At 42.2% G+C, this 17,817-nt stretch overlaps 1 protein-coding gene across 2 annotated transcripts in view; it reads left to right on the top strand.

Annotated features, from left to right (window-relative positions):
* Positions 1–17,817, top strand: part of BMX (BMX non-receptor tyrosine kinase) — a 58,173-nt gene that overhangs the window by 6,892 nt on the left and 33,464 nt on the right. For both annotated transcript variants that reach the window (XM_064278025.1, XM_064278026.1), the window contains exons 2-7: positions 1,290–1,436; positions 2,293–2,397; positions 4,444–4,525; positions 10,729–10,848; positions 12,540–12,604; positions 16,717–16,892. In XM_064278025.1, coding sequence (XP_064134095.1) covers positions 1,290–1,436; positions 2,293–2,397; positions 4,444–4,525; positions 10,729–10,848; positions 12,540–12,604; positions 16,717–16,892 — 695 coding nt within the window. The remainder of the gene's footprint in view (positions 1–1,289; positions 1,437–2,292; positions 2,398–4,443; positions 4,526–10,728; positions 10,849–12,539; positions 12,605–16,716; positions 16,893–17,817) is intronic.

Genomic DNA, 17,817 nt, shown 5'->3' on the forward strand with positions numbered 1-17,817 from the left:
GTGGCTTATTCAAGTTCAGGCTATATTTCTTAGTCTCCCTTTCTCCCTGCTCCCTGGTCATACTGAGCCCATGATGTTCCTGGGTCAGTGAGAAGGGCCTACTTGTGATTGGATGGGTTCACTTGGCACCCGCTTCCATCCAGACAGAGCCATGCCTGTGCGAGCGCTTCCTGATCAAGAGCGATAAACAGCATGCAAATATCTTCTTTTTAATACATAACCCTGGCATAGCCAGAGGCCACATGAGTGAGTGATGGTGCCTTGGAACAGTAGTTTTGGCTTAAAGCTTGAGATTTCAAGTTAAGGACCCTCCCGGAACGTAGGCTTTGGCTCTAACGAGTATAAGGTGAGTAATGTTAATTACCTTCTGATTACGAATATGCCAAGAAAGGTCACAATCACTGACTGCAGATAACTATGGGGTTTCACAAAGCAAAGAACGTCAGAAGTCAATCGCTGTGGCTTGCTGCTTAACATTGCTGCCTTTTATGATCAGAGCTGACACCTGGCTGAGTGTTGAAACAACAGTCTTAGTAAGAGCAGAAAAATAATGTAGTCATTTTCCAGAAATATGTTAAGTTTGTATGTTTTGCATGATTTGGGGAGGGGAGAGTGGGAGGGGAGCAAAAGTGTTTGTAAATGTGCCAGTTTTTTCAGTTCTTTTAAATCTCTTTTGATAGCATTTTCTACTGCTCTCTCATGATTTTCCCTTGTTTGATTCTTTCTTGGGCATTTGTTTGGATTTTCTTTATCAGGAATACTGAAAGCATAGCTATGTCCTTTATGTTAAAGATCTCTTTACTATCACGGGCTGTAGCTGTCATCTACAACGACAAGAGTCTCACAGTGGTTTGGATAGTTTGGCCAAACAGCTGGTCACATTAATGGAGAGAAACTTCAGTTGATCAATGACTTGAAACATGGTGAGCTGCCTGGAGTCCAAGTTATAAAAAGTTTGATAGCATCTGATTAAATTTGACAAACGTCTGTAGAATGCTTAAGGCGTAAACAGCATTTTGATAAAGTGATCTGGAGGTTGGTGCAAAGATGCTGACTGCAGAGTGGAAAATGGGTACAATGACTAAAATGCTTTTAAAATCACCATACTTGTAAAAAAAAATCAAAGCAAGGGCAGTAGAAAAAACTTGTAAGTTTGTGTGCATTTAAACGCCTACTTAGTTAACATTTAAATTATCCCTGAATGAGAAATGGTTGGGTTAAAATTATGAAGGCTAAAGAGAACCTAGCTAGATGCTGCACTCTCATTTTAATTACTTCCTTTTGTTTAGGACGATAATATGGATAAAAAATCCATACTAGAAGAACTTCTTCTCAAAAGGTCACAGCAAAAGAAGAAAATGTCACCGAATAATTACAAAGAACGGCTTTTTGTTTTGACCAAAACAAACCTCTCCTACTATGAATATGACAAAATGGTGAGCCCCTACTTATTCCATTCTTTTAATACTGTTTATTTTCTTCTTAAGTCTCCACAAAGTGGTTGATGACAATAAAACAATATCAGGTTTCTTAGGTTACATGGTAAAGATCAACGTTCACCTACCACAGTGCCTTTTCTTCATGAGGTATAATTGACCCAAGATAAACAATTTTAAAACATTGGTTAACTTTACAAAGCCAAATTATAACGTTGGAACAGTGATTCTCAACTGAGGGCAGTTCCCCTCCTGCCCCAGGGGACACTTGGCGTTGTCTAGAGATATTTTTGGTTATAACAACTGGGGGTGGTGATTCTACTGGCATCTAGTGGGTAGAGGTCAAGGATGCAGTTAAAAAGCCTACAATGCACAGGACAGTCCTCACAACCAGGAATTATCTGACCCCAATGTCGATAGTGCGGAGGACCAGGAACCCTGCCTTAAAACAATGCTGGAAATAATTTTTGTACAGTTGAGAATTCTACCACAGTAAGCTGAAATACTGGCATAGAATTGAAACAAAATGAAGATGATTTGGGGGGTTAAATCTTGGATTTCCTGAGTAGATTAGCCACGTGGCAGGTGGTTTGAAATACACTTCAAGATTATCAAACAAGATTCTTCAGTGCTTAAAGATTTGTTTTTGGAGGAGTATATGAGAATGTGTCCATCCTCGAGAAATAGATTCTGTGTCATTGGGTTTTGACTATTATGGATTAATTGGAAGGTAATTCTTCCATACCCAGCCCTACCCCCCAAACTTCTCCCAAGCATAATCTTAGCTTTATGCTTTTCTTTGTGTACCGCGGTGCATCACGTGGCGCGTCTTATACTTTGCTTTTCCTTAATTCAGAAAAGGGGTAGCAGAAAAGGATGCATCGAGATTAAGAAAATCAGATGTGTGGAGAAAGTCAATCTCGCGGAGCAGACTCCTGTGGAGAGACAGTACCCGTTTCAGGTATGAGGAGGGGCAACAGTCCATCATCTGGAAGGTTCTTTCTTTAATATTTTCTCTTATGAACTCGATGTATCTGGAATAAATAATGATGCTGCAAAACGATTTGTTGAGACAATGTCAAGGCTTGGAAGTGGAGCAAATGGTTAAGTGCTAAGCTACTAACTGAAAGGTTGGCGATTCGAGCTGGACCAGTGGTGCCTCAGAAGGCCTGGTGATCTGCCTCCGAAAGGTCACAGCCATGAAAACCCTATGGAGAACAGTTCTACTCTGTATACACGGGGTCACCAGGAGTCAAAAGTGGTGGCAACTGGTTTGTTTGGTTTGGTTTCTTTTTGGAGGAAGGGGAAGCAAGCAGAGAGTATAAGCAGCAGTGGCCTGACCTGCCTTGTGGTCTGACAATCTCTCTCATCAAGCATTGTTGAGCATCTCTGATAAGCTACAAGGTATCATTGAAAGAAATAAAACACTATCCATGCCCCTAAGGCACATACAAGGAAGTGAGAAAATAGACTGATAAACACACCATTAAATGCAGTGACGGCGAATGTTAAGATGGCAGTCACAGAGCACACCATGGTGCCCTGAAGCAGAACCATTGCTCCTCACTCCAAGAAGTCAGGGAGATTTTCTACTGGACGTGACACTCGGGTTGAGAAGCACAAGTGGAGGTTAGCCCAGCAAAGGTGGAAAAAGCAGCTGGGACCAAAGAAACAGCAGGTGGCAAAAGGCACTGATGGGTGGCAGAACATGACATGTTTGGAGAGCTCCAAGTAGTCCCAATGAATGAAGCAGCACATGGGAGAGTGAAGGGAGTTGAGGCTGGAGAGGTGGGCAGGGTTGTATCATGAAGTGCTTTGCACACCATACTAAGGAGTTTTAATTTTATCCCGAACTATTTTAAACAATGCATTGTAAGAGTACGCCTACAGCTACCCTTTGGAAGTGGCATGACCTAGGCCATGCCCTACTTTTATTATAACGTGAACACTTAACTCTCTGATCTAAAGGGTAACACTAGTATTAGGGACCTGTGGCCAAAAATAAAATAATCCAATTGACAATCCGTACTTCCCATCTTAAAATACAAGAGTAACCAGTTGGGAGAAACCAGGGGAGAGTATGCATAATGAAAGACAATTTAAACCCACATCACAGACCCAACCCAAACACCTAGGGCACTCAAAAGAATACAGGCTTTGGAGCCCCACCGAGCTCCAGGCCTCCCCGTTTATATTTATGTAACCATAGACAACATCCTCAACCTCTCCCTGAGTTTGTTTCCTCGTTTACAAAATGAGCGTAATCATATTTTTTCATCGAGTTGAAATAGGGGTAACACATTGAAGTTGCTAGTGAAGAGCCCAGCAACTAGCAGGTGTTCTAAAAATGGTATGTATTTTTTACCAACAAAAGCTGAGTCAATTAGAGACGGATGGGAGGAAGATGTAACCTTCAAATGTTTAAATAAGTGTCTTAAGTAATAGAAAGTAACTTATTCTGGGGGATTGCCGGAATGGGACTTGACCCAACGGACTGAAGTACTAGGGAGATATACTTTTACTCAATATAAACACCAACTGTATGATGATTAGTCTATTAAAAAAATTGGCGATGGTGGTGAACATAGCAGAAAACGCTCTATCCCTGTATTTGTATGAATAAAGCTGATAAACATTTTCCAGGGGCTTGTAAAGGGGATCAAGCACTGGGCAGACAGGTGGGCTGGAATATTTTAAGGCCCCTGTAATGTCTAGCATTTTCTATGTCTCCATGGTCCAGGGCATTCCTGCTGAGACCTCAGTGTTCACTGCTATCTGATTCATCATTGCTGTGATTTTCCAAAGTGTAGGAATGTCTCAGATAAAAATAAAATTGAGGGACTGAGGCAAAAAAATTTCCGTAGAACTTTTTTTCATTTAATTCCAGAGCTAATATATATCATATAAGAAAACTCAGGGTTTCCTTTGGATAATAGGAAATGTGCCGTTACACGAGGGTGAACTCTGATGCCATTGTATCCAAACGCACCACTCTCTTCCTTTCCAGATTGTCTATAAAGAAGGGCTTCTCTACATCTACGCATCAAATGAAGAGAGCCGAAGTCAGTGGTTGGAAGCATTACAAAGAGGTAATTTAAAAAAATCATAGAAGGGGGTCATCGCTTGAGCTCTTTTGAGGCTTGGTGGAAGAACGATGTAGCAGTAAAAGGACTCGATGCCAAGAGAGAACCTACTGATTTTCCTACCGTCCTTGGGCAACGTGCCAGGTTCATCCACATTTTTCATTCTCATTGTTACTTAGAGGAAGCTTGTGGGTCGGATTCCCTTTCCTGCTCAGCACAGAGCTGGCTATTGTGCCTTCGCAGCAGGTTGGAGATGCCAGGCCACCTACCCTTCACCCAATTGTGCTTGTCTTTACCAGGGCAAAGTCTAGGTCGCCTCGGGCTGTGCCAGGTCCCACAGCTACTGTATTTTCAATGCTTACAGAAGTCATTATGTTTAAAGTTTACTAAGCACTTACCATTTGCCAGGTACCGTGTCAAGCACTTCTAAAACATTTTCTTAGGTAATCCTCTCAACAACTCTATGGAAAGGGGTGACATTCGTCTTCATTTTTCAGATTAAACCCATTGCCATCAAGTTAATTCCGACTCACAGCGACCCCATGTGTTACAGAGTAGAACTGCTCCATAGGGTTTTCTTGGCTGTCATCTTTATGGAAGCAGATCACCAGGCCTCGCTTTCGAAGTACTGCTGGGTGGGTTCTAACTGCTAACCTTTCAGTTAGTAGCTGAGAGCAAGCCATCTGCACTATCCAGGCACCTACTTTTTGTTTTCTTTTTTTTTTTTTTCAGTTGAGTGAAGTGAAGTAAACATGCCTAATACCACATAGCTGATAATGGAGGTCTCGGGACTCAGTTACCCAAACTCAACTTTTTAACCAGTTTAAATGCTAGGCAAAACTGAGGATTCAATAATTCTTCAGCTGCCCTGGTACCAACCTTTGGTAGAAGATAGAGAACCGTGGTTAGCAATTTGGCACTATGGTGTTTCTCACTGCAATATTTTTATTTTAGAGTAGGGTAATGGAGCAAGGACAATATTTAACTCAAATGAATGACTTTATTGGTGGAATTTCAGGTATTAAGCCCCTAGATGGGGGAAGATTTTATTTTGTTTCGTTTAAGTTTTAGATGATTGCTCTTTGTCCACACACATCACATTACACCATTTTAGACAACCACCTAGTCTACTTCTATGTAAACACATCCTTTTTCCCTTTGCATGAACGGGTTCAGCAACCTGTCCTGTAGGAAAGCCAAGTGGTCCAGTGGGGAAAGAAGGCTCCCTCTGTTCCCAGCAGCTTGTTGAAGTGAGAAGGGCATCCCTCTTAGAGTCAGGCAAACCGGCATCCAAGTCCTGCTTCACTGTGTCATCTAATAAAACCACCTGATGTCTCTGGGTCTCAGTTTCCTGACCTGTAAAATGGAACATTTATTCTGAGAATGGTCATGAGCCACAAATAAGTGGCTCATATATAAAAATGTCCTACATGTAAAAGTGAGTCGCTGTGGTTATAATGGGAATTCCAGAAGGGGCTCTGAGATGCTGCTTCCAGTTCAGTCTCCTCTGGGGAGAACTTCCTGGGGGCAGTTGCTATGTAGACAAATCTTGTATGCAGTTTTTGGTCATGCCCTAGGTCCCCCATTGTTGGGTCCTTTGGGGGCTACATAAGGTGGGCAGATTTGATGAACCCTGGGCAGCTGGTCTTCATGTGTGGGCATGTGGAAGGTAAAAGGAGATCAGAGAAAAGCAAAAGTGCATCTCTCAGCCTCTCATAAAACTGTAGCGAGACTCCATCACTATGGCTGCCATATGCACAATAAGTGATTTATATCAGTTAGTAATGCTTTGGGTTGCTGGTAACAAGACACCAAACAATTGCTGAAACAAATACACACTTGTACTTCTCACGTGGTAACAAGTCCAGAGGTAGGCAGTCCAGGACTAATACAGCAGTTCAATAAGGTCAACAGGGATCCATACTCTGCCTAGCTTTCTGCTCTGCCACCCTTAGAGCTCCAAGCTTTCTCAGAAGCCCCCTTGCAATCTTCTGCTTATGTTTCATTGGCCAAAACTGTATCTCGTGGCTAAGCCTATGTGCAAGGGCAGCTGGATGACAGTATGCCACTTTTCCAGCCTCTATGCTGGAAGGTAGCTAGAGAGAAGGGTGGGTGGGATCAGCTGTCAGGTTGAAGGTAGCATGGGGGGGGGGTGTGGATTGGCTGTCAGGTTGGCCAACAAAGCCTGCCAAAGGAAAATAAAGAGGTTCTCTTACTCAAAAACCTCTCCCCTACCAAGTTTCACTGCTATACAATGACTTCTGTTTTTGTGTCTACTATTCTTACTTATTTGGCTAAGGCTTTGTAAACTGAGATAGACAGAATTTCCTGGATGGTAACCTACATTTGGAAAGCTTAGGCTGATCTTCAGTGGGAACTCAAGGAGTATCAACTACCATAGTTCTGAATTCAGTTGACCTGGTATGGATGAAGTGTGCCTTTCCTTCCAAAAATTAGAGCTGAAAGGGATTTGGTAGGGAAGCTGGCATCAATGCCTGAGAGAGTAGTCGAAAAAGCTTGGGGCTGAGGCCCAGGGCTGGTCTTTACTAGGCTTGTGAGCTTGAGCAAGTACGCCACCTGTATTAGTTTCCTCTGGCTGCTGTGAAAAATTACCACAAACTGGGTAGCTTAAAACAACACAAATTTATTTTCCCACAGTTCTGGAGGCCAGAAGTATGAAATCAAGGTGTTGGCAGGACCTTACTCCTCTAGAGGCCCTAGAGGAGAACCTGTTTCTTGCCTCTTCCATCTTCTGGCTGCCGGCATTCGTTGGCTTGAGGCCGCATCATTCTAATCTCTGCTCATGTCTTCACACCACCTTCTCCTCTGTGCATGTCTCCCTCTGTCTCTCTCTTATAAGGACACTTGTGATTGGATTTAGGGCCATATGGATAATCCGAGATAAACTCTTCATCTCAAGATCCTTTGTTAACTCCATCTGCTAGGATTCTTTTTCCAAGTAAGGTCACATTCACAGGTTCCAGAGATTAGAACATGAAATATCATCGGGAGCCATTATCAGCCTACCATACCACCTCTCTGAATTCAGTTTACCTAACTTTGTAAGGGAAACCCTGGTGGCATAATGGTTAAGAACTATGGCTGCTAACCAAAATGTTGGCAGTTCGAATCCACCAGGTGCTTCTTGGAAACCCTGTGGGGCAGCTCTACCCTGTCCTATACAGTACCTGTGTAGTAGGAAGTAATGGGGATTCTGACCAGGAGCTTAGAGAGCAGGTAATGTGCCCAACAAATTACAATGACCATTTGGGACCAAGATCAGAAACTCATATTTTGTAATCTTAACTTCTTTTGTTTTTTTTTGTGCTTTCTGTAATAACTCCCTTTTAATTTTCATTAATATTTAGTAAAGTTTCTTTTTTTTTTTAATGCCAGCATTTTCAGCTATGCTGAGCAGAGTTAAACGAAAGGAACAGCACCACTAAGGCCCACTTTAGTGATGTTCATTGAACATCTGCTCTGGACCAAACATTGCACTGGGTACTTCATACACATTATCTTGAATCCTCCCAATGACCCTGCAAAGTAGTTATTATTATCCCCCATATACTTCCTTGGTAGCGTAGTGGTTAAGGGTTCGGCCGCTAACCAAAAGGTCGGCAGTTTGAATCCACCAGGCGCTCCTTGGAAACCCTACAGGGCAGTTCTACTCTGTCCTATAGGGTCACTATGAGTCAGAATCAACTCGATGGCAAAGGGTTTGGTTTTTTTTTTTTTTAATATACTTCTTTAAGTCAGTGTCATAAAGGGGCAGCAGAGCTCCCTTGGGATTAAAGTAAGAAATCCTCAAAATGAACATAAAATCAAGAGGGGGAGAGTTGAAGCCACAAGTAGAGCCAGCCTTCCCCACCTGGAGACTCTTCTTGAATTATTCTCTATTAAGGGGCAGTTCTACCCTGTCCTATAGGGTCGCTATGAGCGGAATCGACTCGACGGCAGTGGTTTGGTTTTTTTTGTTTGTTTGTTTTTTAAGGCCTTGTAGGAAACCCTGGTGGTGTAGTGGCTAAGTGCTACAGCTGCTAACCAAGAGGTTGCAGTTCAAATCCACTAGGCGCTGCTTGGAAACTCAGTGGGGCAGTTCTACTCCATCCTATAGGGTCCCTATGAATCAGAAGTGACTTGATGGCAATGAGCTTGGTTTCTTTCTTCTTTTTTTTTTTTTTAAGGCCTTATAGTTTTCTCTGTATTTCAAGAGAGGCTAATTTGTGACAGACACAAGACTGTACTCCGATATTAGGGTTTCGTTCCTTTAGATTAAACATCGCCCTATCCCTGTGGTTATCTGTTTTTATTTTATTTTATTGTGGTGAAATATATAACAAAAAGTTTGCCATCATAATCATTTTTTTTAGTGTACAATGCAGTAACATTAATTACATTCACCGTGTTGTGCTACCATCATTACTATCCATTTCCAAAAGTTCTTCATCACTTCGAACAGAAACTCAGTACCCCTTCAGCAATAGCTCCCATTCCCCCCTCCCTCCTGGCCCTGGTTAACCACTGATAAACTTTGGCCTCTATGCATTTGCCTAGTCTAATATTTCATAGAGATGGGACCATACAGTATTTATTGTTTTGGGTCTGACCGTGGTTAGTTTTTTAAATGCACATACTCCTAGAAAAGTAGCCCCATGTTGTGGATTGAAGTGTGTCCCCCGAAATATATTGAAGTCCTAGCCCCCGTACCTGTGAATGTGACTCTGCTTGGCAATAGGGTCTTAGAAGGTGTTATCGGTTAGGTTAACATGAAGTCATACTGGACCAAGGTGGGTCCTAATTCTATAGGACTGGTGTCCTTATAAAAGAGGAGAAGACACATACAGACAGGGAGACAGAAGAAAGAACACCATGTGACACTGCAGCTGGAAGCCGAGGAAGGCCTGGAGCTGCCAGAAGCTAGGAGAGAGGCATGGAACCGATTCGCCCTCTGAGCCTCAGAAGGAAGTAACATAGCCAACACCCTAATCTCGGACTTTCAGCCTCCAGAACTGTGAGACAATACATTTCTATATTTTGTTAACAGCAGACCTAGGAAAATAAGATGCCCCATAAATCATTCATAACTTACTGTAAATATGTCAATGCCATGAAAGAGAAATAAGGAATGAGAAAACATTCTAGAGTCCAGGGAGACTAAACAGACAAGATAACTAAATGCCAGATGTGATTCTGGATTGGATCCTAGATCAGAAAAAATAAAAGATTATGAAGAACATTACTGGGACAATTGGCAAAAATTTGAATATGAGATTATATTAAATAATTGTATTGCATCAATGTTAAATTTCCTGAATAAGAGAATGTCTTTGTTCATAGAAGTTACATGTTACATGGGTGACATTATTTAGATCATAACATCTGCAGCTTACTGTCAAATGGTTAAGCATAACATAATAATAATAAGAAATATGTATGTACAGAGAGAAACAGACAAAGCAAATGTGGCAAACAGCTAACAGTTGATAATCTAGGTAAATGGTAAGAGCCCTGGTGACACAACAGTTAAGCACTTTGCTGCTAACTGAAAGGTTGGCAGTTCAAATCCATCAGCCTTGTTACGCGAGAGCAAAGACCTGGCGACCTATTCCTGTAAAGATTATAGCCTAGTAAACCCTCTGGGGGCAGTTCTACTCTGTCCCGTAGGGTTACTATGAGTCAGAATCGACTCGAAGGCACACGCCAACAACAGGCAAAGGGTATATGGATGTTCATTGTACTATTCTTGTAACTTTTCCGTACTTTTGAATTTTTCAAAGTCAAAAGTGGGAGGTAAGTATACGTTTATTAGAACCTTTTTCTTTTTGCTAAGATTTAGCCCCACCCTCTCGCCTCCTCCTGCCACCATCAAACACCACGTGCCCTCACCCACTAACTTCCTTTAGGAATGTATTTCTAAAATCCTGATACTAAGCTAAGCTGTATATGAATATTTTTTACTATTTTTAAAAGGACTGATATATGTTATTGTGTTGTTCTCACTCTACACATGATTAGACCTTTTTTTTTTTTTTGGCTGTTTAACTTCTGAGTGAAAGACTTATATCCTTTGGGAACCATTCACTCTTACCCCGGTTGCTGGCAAAAGGGGGTTTCCATTGTTCTGTGATAACGGTGCTCACTAAATGTGTTTCTTCTGTTGGGCCGATATTTGCTCACATCTTGTTTGCTTTCTGCCTGCTCCCCAGAGATAAGGGGCAACCCTCATCTGCTGATCAAGTACCACAGTGGGTTCTTCGTGGACGGGAAGTTTCTGTGCTGCCAGCAGAGTTGCAAAGCCGCCCCCGGATGCACCCTCTGGGAAGCATGTAATGTCAGCCCTCGGCTGGGCCGGCCCCTGGGTGAATGGTGCCCCATTAAGCCAAACCCCCCAGATGCCAGAACAGCTTGCCAGTTCAGGAAAACAGGCTCTTCCAGATTGGCTGCCATCATGAAAATCCAGCCTTGCAGATAACGATCTGCAAATGAGGTCTAATTCTCGGGTCAACTGAGTCGTGTTCATTAAAAGCAAGAACAATATTAACATCTGCCATTCTTGCATTCCATGAGGAATCTTTTCAAATGTAGAACCATGAAGCAAACAAGGAGCTATTTCCTCTCATAATTCTCCCTGGTTGGAGATAAACCTCCAAACAGGTAGAATGTGGTGAACAGTATCACCATGGTGCCAACAGCCAGGCTTCCCACATGATAAGAAGACCAGTTCTCTTTTCTTAAAAATAATAAAAATCATAAACCAAAAAAAAAAGTTCTTAAAAGAAATCAAAGGATAAAATTTAAGTAACACTTCTAATCACCGTGTATACCTAAATGGGGGATGGCTGCCTTTTAAAAAATCTATATAAAGTGGTTTACCATGTTGTCCAGGCTTCTTGACTTCTTAATGATATCAAGAGAAGGTAGAGAAGGGTTTACGTTAAGTGCAATCAGGTTCTACTCAGAGTTATAGTCCTAGGGAAATGAAAAAAAAAAGAAAAAAGAGGGACTTAGATATTTTAAAAGGAGCCCTGGTGGCACAACAGTTAAGCACTCAGCTGCTAACCAGAAGGTGGGCAGTTCGAACCCACCAGCTGCTCCACAGGAGAAAGATGTGGCAGTCTGCTTTTGTAAAGATTTACAGTCTTGGAAACTCTATGGGGCAGTTCTACTCTGTCCTGTAGGGTCACTGAGTCAGAATCAACTCCGCAGCGACAGCTACCCAAGCATAATTTATTCCTTTGACTTTCATTGTTAAACTACTGGGTAGCCTGTGGGCATAGCTACTAGAAAGGAAACAGCTTCTTTGCTTCTTTCTGTGTCTAAGATGTCCTAGTCTACCCTCTTTCCAGGATACATGGTCTATAAGTAGGTTGACAGTGCCATTCTGTGCCTGATATCCTGGCATAATTATTAAAAGTGTCTTTTACTGTCAAAAGTGTCCCAGTTTGGGCAGTAAACCATATATGATCACTTTATTTATTTATAAGACTTACAGTGCCTTCACACTCAGAGCTTGGACATCTATCTACTTCTGCCGGTAGAAAGAGAAATCAACAATTATCCTCGGAACAGAAAAAGAACATGCAATAGATTTGTTCATTTATTCATCAGCTATTTATTGATCTTTAAGAATGATTCAGACATCTTGTATGGGCCAATCAAAGAGGAATCAGACATGGATTCTGACCCCTAGGTAGTATACACTACCTGACGAGATTAGGTATCTATGGCTCAGATACAAGGTGGAAATGAGGTATAAATTAATAGGCTATAGGATTTAGAGGAAGTTGACTTTTTTAGGCAGATTTGGGAGAATATCGATAATCTCTGGTGAAAGAGGGGTGTTTGAGTTGAGTATTATACAGGAAAGGTACAGCGTCATTCCAGATGTTGTGTCTAAATTCATTTAATCTGGAGGATTGTTGACATAAATTGGCTCATTCTTTGGACCCATAGCATTGGGTATTTTGCATTGTTTAATTTAAAGCTCCTTCTGACATTACTTGGTTTTACTTTCCAGATGCTGACCTGCACATTGCAACCAAAGAAGAGAAGTATAGACCTCTCGTCTTCCCAGACAGGGTGGTAAGTCAAATTAAAACTTTTTTATTTGGCATGGTCAGGATATATTAAATAAACTAAGAGTTGCCAGATTCAAGACTAGAAAATCTGGGATTCGTTCAGACTGTTCAGCAAAGAGAGAAAAAACATAGGTTACCAGTAGCAATGGGCATTTTCAAATAATGAATTCCAACACAGAATCATTTTACCATTTTGTATTTAATTAGTGGGCCTTTTTCCAGCCACTAAGCACACAATTATTCACCTCTCCCCTCAAGCAAAAACAACAACAACAACAACAAAAATATACAGGTGCCTGTAGGAAAAGCTCTTAAGAAGGTATCCACACATAACATGGAGCTATTATTAGCTGTTATTCCTCCCCGCCCACCGGTATGGCCATGACTGCCCTGCGTAACTGTCCTGGTGATGGCATGGGACTCCCTAGGGCACAAGCAGAAAACAACTGAATTCTTTTCCTCCATCATTTCTTCAAAATCACTCAGTGAGCTTTCTTCTCTGCCCTTGGATGAAGTCTCAGGCAGCTCCATCTCTTTTCCAGTCACTCTCTGTTAAAAATCTCCCCTATTACCAGTGGTTCTGAGAACGGTCTCTAAATTGGCCCAACCGATGTTATAACCATACAACTCCAAATATCATTCCAGGTTAAAACTTCTCCCCTCCATCTAGCTTGGGTCTGCATCAGCTGGCCACCTGCATTGGGGTGGGGGCCATGGGGAGGCTGAAATTTTTGACCCTTCCAGGGATGGGGCTCAGAAAGAGGGGGACTAATGAAAAAGAGACACTCACAAGTGGCTGGTCCCATCATGATTTGCTATTGGTGGCTTCTGGGTGAGACAGCTTCTCAATGCTGAATCTTTATCTTGGGTGACTTTCATGAGTTTCCTGGCGGGGAGTATCTCCAAATGCCATTTTATGACAGAGGAGATGTCTTGACTCACAGCTCTTAGGTTTCCAGTCTTCATTTCCTCTACCAGGTCAGTTCAGCCATTTGGGGCAGAGTTCCTTTCAAGATGGCACTCAGCCAACTCTTTCCCAAGGGTGGAATTGGCCTATAGGAAAACAAACAAAACCTTTATTGCTCTTGTTAATAAAACTGGATGTGACTTGCTCTCATAGTACAGGCCACCACTCTCCTGCTCTGCCTCCTCGGGTTCATAGCCACAGCTTCCTGCTTTTAGATTTCTCAGGCAGGTCTCAGCTTCCTCAAATGCCAGGAGACACACAAAACAGTCTCCTGGTGGTTCTTGAGAAGCTTGCCTGAACCTAAGCGGGTGCCTCCACCCAGTAGCATCACTAGGGGGATGTAGGGGGTTCAGCCTCTATCGGGTGACACTGTCAGAGGAGGTGACGCCAGAATGATGGTCTATAAAATTTTTGTGCAGTGTTTCAGCAGAAATTTATTATTTTTTATAAAAATATCCCTGTAGTTAGTTCAACAACAACAACAACAACAAATTTTTTCGTAAGCCCGGCTTGGATGTATCAATATACCTACAAAAGGGCTATGCTAATTTACTTTTTGATCCTCCTAACGTGTGCTGCGGTCAGAGCTGTCATTATTATGCAATTACAGTGACACTTCGAATCAGGCGGTTTCATCTGCACGTGCTATAAGCGCACGCTGTTGTTTTCATTGCTGCCAGTGTTTTTACAGTTGCCGATTTTGTCAAATTTATGGTGTTTTAGCTACAACATAGTGGTAATTAGCACGGGGAGGGGCAGTGGCATCATGAGTTACCACACTGGGTGACACCAACCCTGGTGACACCACTGTCTCCACCCCAACACACAAACACACACTTACTTCTTTCTTTCTAAGTAAAACTCATAATCTTTGTGAGCCAACCTGATGGGTAGAAAAACAATCTATTATTATGGTTTGGGGTTTTTACTATGAGGGACATTGCTGTTTGGGTTTGGATACCTGCTTCAGTCCTGAAGCTTGGAAAACGTAACCCTGTAATAATATCTAAGAGCAATGCCCAGAATAGGCAAATCTATACAAACAGAAGGTAGATTAGCAGTTGCCTGGGACGGTGGGCGGGGATGGGGATTAACCGTAACTGGGCCCAGGGGGATCTTCCTGGGATGCTGAAAATTTCCTAAAACTGGATCGTGGGGAAGGTTGTGCAACTTGATAAATTTGCTAAAAAGTCATTGAATTGTACATGTCTTAAGGGTTAACTGTACAGTATCTAAATTATACCTCAATAAAGTTTGTTTTAAACAAATCTACTAGCAGAGCCGGAAACAACGGCATCTCGTCTCTGGTAAGGAATTCTTTGGGAAATGTGTTGGAAATTGTTAGTCAGGTAAATCAGTGGCCAAGGGTTCCAGAAGCCTGTTTGCATTATCAGCAGCCCGAATAAACCTGGGGTCCGAGAGGGAACCGTGAAAAGCATGTTTTCCTTTTACCAGAGAATTCAGTAGAGGACTTACTTTCCTGAGCCGAGGAAATAGAAATCAGCTGTGCAGCTGTTCTGTTCAGATTTCCACTGAGGGAACTTTCCACTGTGTTTATCTTTGGAGAGAACCCACCTCACAGCTCATAAATAACAGTGTTCTGCATAACTAAAATTTCCAGGATGTCCAAGCCTCAGCCGAATAAACCATATACCCTGAAAAAAGAAAAAGAAAGTATGGTTTGAAAAAAAATGATCTTCAGAGCTGATATATATTTGTAGATGAACTTTTAATTGAAGCATAACATGCACTTAGAAGTCTTAAGTGTTCAGCTTAATGAATTTTCACAAACTGAACACACCTGTATAAACCAAATTCTCCCCCCTCAAAAAAAACCATTGCTTTCGAGTCCATTTTGACTCATAGCGATCGTATAGGCCAGAGTAGAACTGCCCCTTAGGGTTCCCAAGGAACAGCTGGTGGATTCGAACTGCCAACCTTCTGGTTAGCAGCTGGGTTCTTAACCACTGTACTACCAGGGCTCCAGAACCCCAAAGGTACACTCATATTCCTTTTAGTCACTGCATCCTGCCAAAAGTGATTGCTATCCTAACATATCACACCATAGGTTGATGGTTTTTGATTTTTATATAAACAAAATCATAAAGTATATAGAATTTTATTGTCTGTCTTGTTCAGTTTATGAGATTTGCCCATTCTTATTGCTGTCTAGCATCCTTTTATGTGAATATACCACTGTGTTAGTTTCTTTTGCTGCTGTATCAAATTACCACAACCTTAGTATCTCAAAGCAACACAAATTTACTATCTTATAATTCTAGAAGTCAGAGTTGAAAATGGATCTGCAAGGCTGTGCTCTTTCTGGAGGTTCCAGGGGCAAATCTGTTTCCTTCTTTTTTCCAGTTTCTAGAGGCTACCTACATTCCTTGGCTTGTGGCCACTTCCTCCATTTTTAGAGTTAGCAGTGGTAACATCTTCTCTCCTTGCTGACTTCTTTCTGTCCTCACATTCTTATAAGAACCTTCTTATTAGAAACTTTCTGATTATACTGGGCCCACCTGCTAATCCAGGATAATCTCTCCATCTCAAAATTCTTAACTAAATCACATCTGCAATGCTCTTTTTACCATGTAAGGTAACATATTCACAGGTTCTGGGATTAGGGCATGGACATAATTGGGAGGCCATTATTCAGCCTACTGCAACTGAGTATGTTTAGTCTTTTATCCTCTCAATGTGTATTTAGGTGGCTTACAGTTTTTATCTAATTGAAATAATTCTGCTATGAACATTCTTTTCTATGTCTTTCAGTTTCACATTACTGTTGAGTATACATATAGAATTTTGGGGTCATGGAGTATGCACATGTCTAGTTTTAGTAGACTTTGCAAACAACTGTCCAGTGTGGTTGTACCACTTCATACTTCAACTAGCAAAATATGAGCGATCCAGTTGCTCCATATTCTAATACTGTTGCTTGCTCTTTCTTTCTTCCTTCCTTCCTCCCTCCCTCCCTCCCTTGCGCCCTCCCCTCCTTTCTTCTTTCCTCCCTCCCTCCCTCCCTCCCTTCCTCCCTCCCCTCCTTCCTTCCTTTTTGAAATTTAAGAGCTAATATACTTCGGTTGTTAGTTCCCAGTACATGAATCTGTGGCTTCCTGTGACATATTAAAATCTCTTGTCCTCCAAAGCTGAAGATTCCTCGGGCAGTTCCTGTTCTCCAAATGGATGCACCATCTTCAAGTACCACTGTAGCCCAGTATGACAGCGACTCAAAGAAAAGCTATGGCTCCCAGCCAAACGTCAACATGCAGTACGTTCCAAGGGAAGACTGCCCTGACTGGTGGCAAGTAAGAAAACTGAAAAGGTAAACCCCAGCTTTCAGGCTGACTGTACAGAATGTAGAGTAGGCATTACCCACCCCTGGCTTGCACCTCAGCCTCAAAGCTGAGATGAAGCTGTCCTCTCAGAAAATGTTCAGTGCTTGAGCTAGAAGCCTGGGAAGCAGAGGCCCCACTGGAGCCCAGCAACATAGATTTTCTACTTAGCTAATGATTCAAGTAATACTTGGGCATTTTCCATCCTCTTTCCTGCCTGCTTCCTCCAAATAACCCCACATTCCAGGACACAGAATCTTAAGCATGTATCTTTTCGATGAGAGAGTTTAGCATGGGTTTATTTTTGTAATGTGCTTTGATGTCACTAGCCAAAAGCTGGATGGATAGCCTTTCAGGCAAGGCCATGGCTGAGCTGGTTAGTCTTCTCAGCCTAAAGATTCTACCAAAAGCCAGAATTAAAGTACCTTGAAGGCAATGCCTAAATTGTGTCTGTCTCTGTGGTCGGGCCACAATCAATGCTCAATAAATGTTGGATCAAATTCAGAGATGAGCATAAAGAAAGGCTCGAGGGACTACCCTTCCTTACTTGCTGCCTCAGACCTCCCCATCATGCTGTCCGCTGGCCGCCATCTTCTCACCCAGTTATCAGCATTGTGAATGGTACCGATGTCTGTCTTTCCCCAACGCGCGTGCAGAGCCTCTCTCCAACTCACCACGTGTCTCTTCTGTTTCTTTTGTCCTTGTCATCTTGTTCCTTTATTCTGTCCATTCTCTTCGTTTTTACCTAAAGCAAATGCCTCACTATACCGATGATACAGCCACAGGGCCACACGGAACTTGAAAGAATGTAAGTGTATTCTTGTTGTTGTTGTTTGCGGTGTCACCAGTTGTGGTCCCTTTCATTGCAAAGTGGAGCAAGAAGCCAAGTGTATTCATCTTCATCTGGTGCCTGAG

This window comes from Loxodonta africana, chromosome X, assembly GCF_030014295.1.
Source record: "Loxodonta africana isolate mLoxAfr1 chromosome X, mLoxAfr1.hap2, whole genome shotgun sequence".
Taxonomy (NCBI): domain Eukaryota; kingdom Metazoa; phylum Chordata; class Mammalia; order Proboscidea; family Elephantidae; genus Loxodonta; species Loxodonta africana.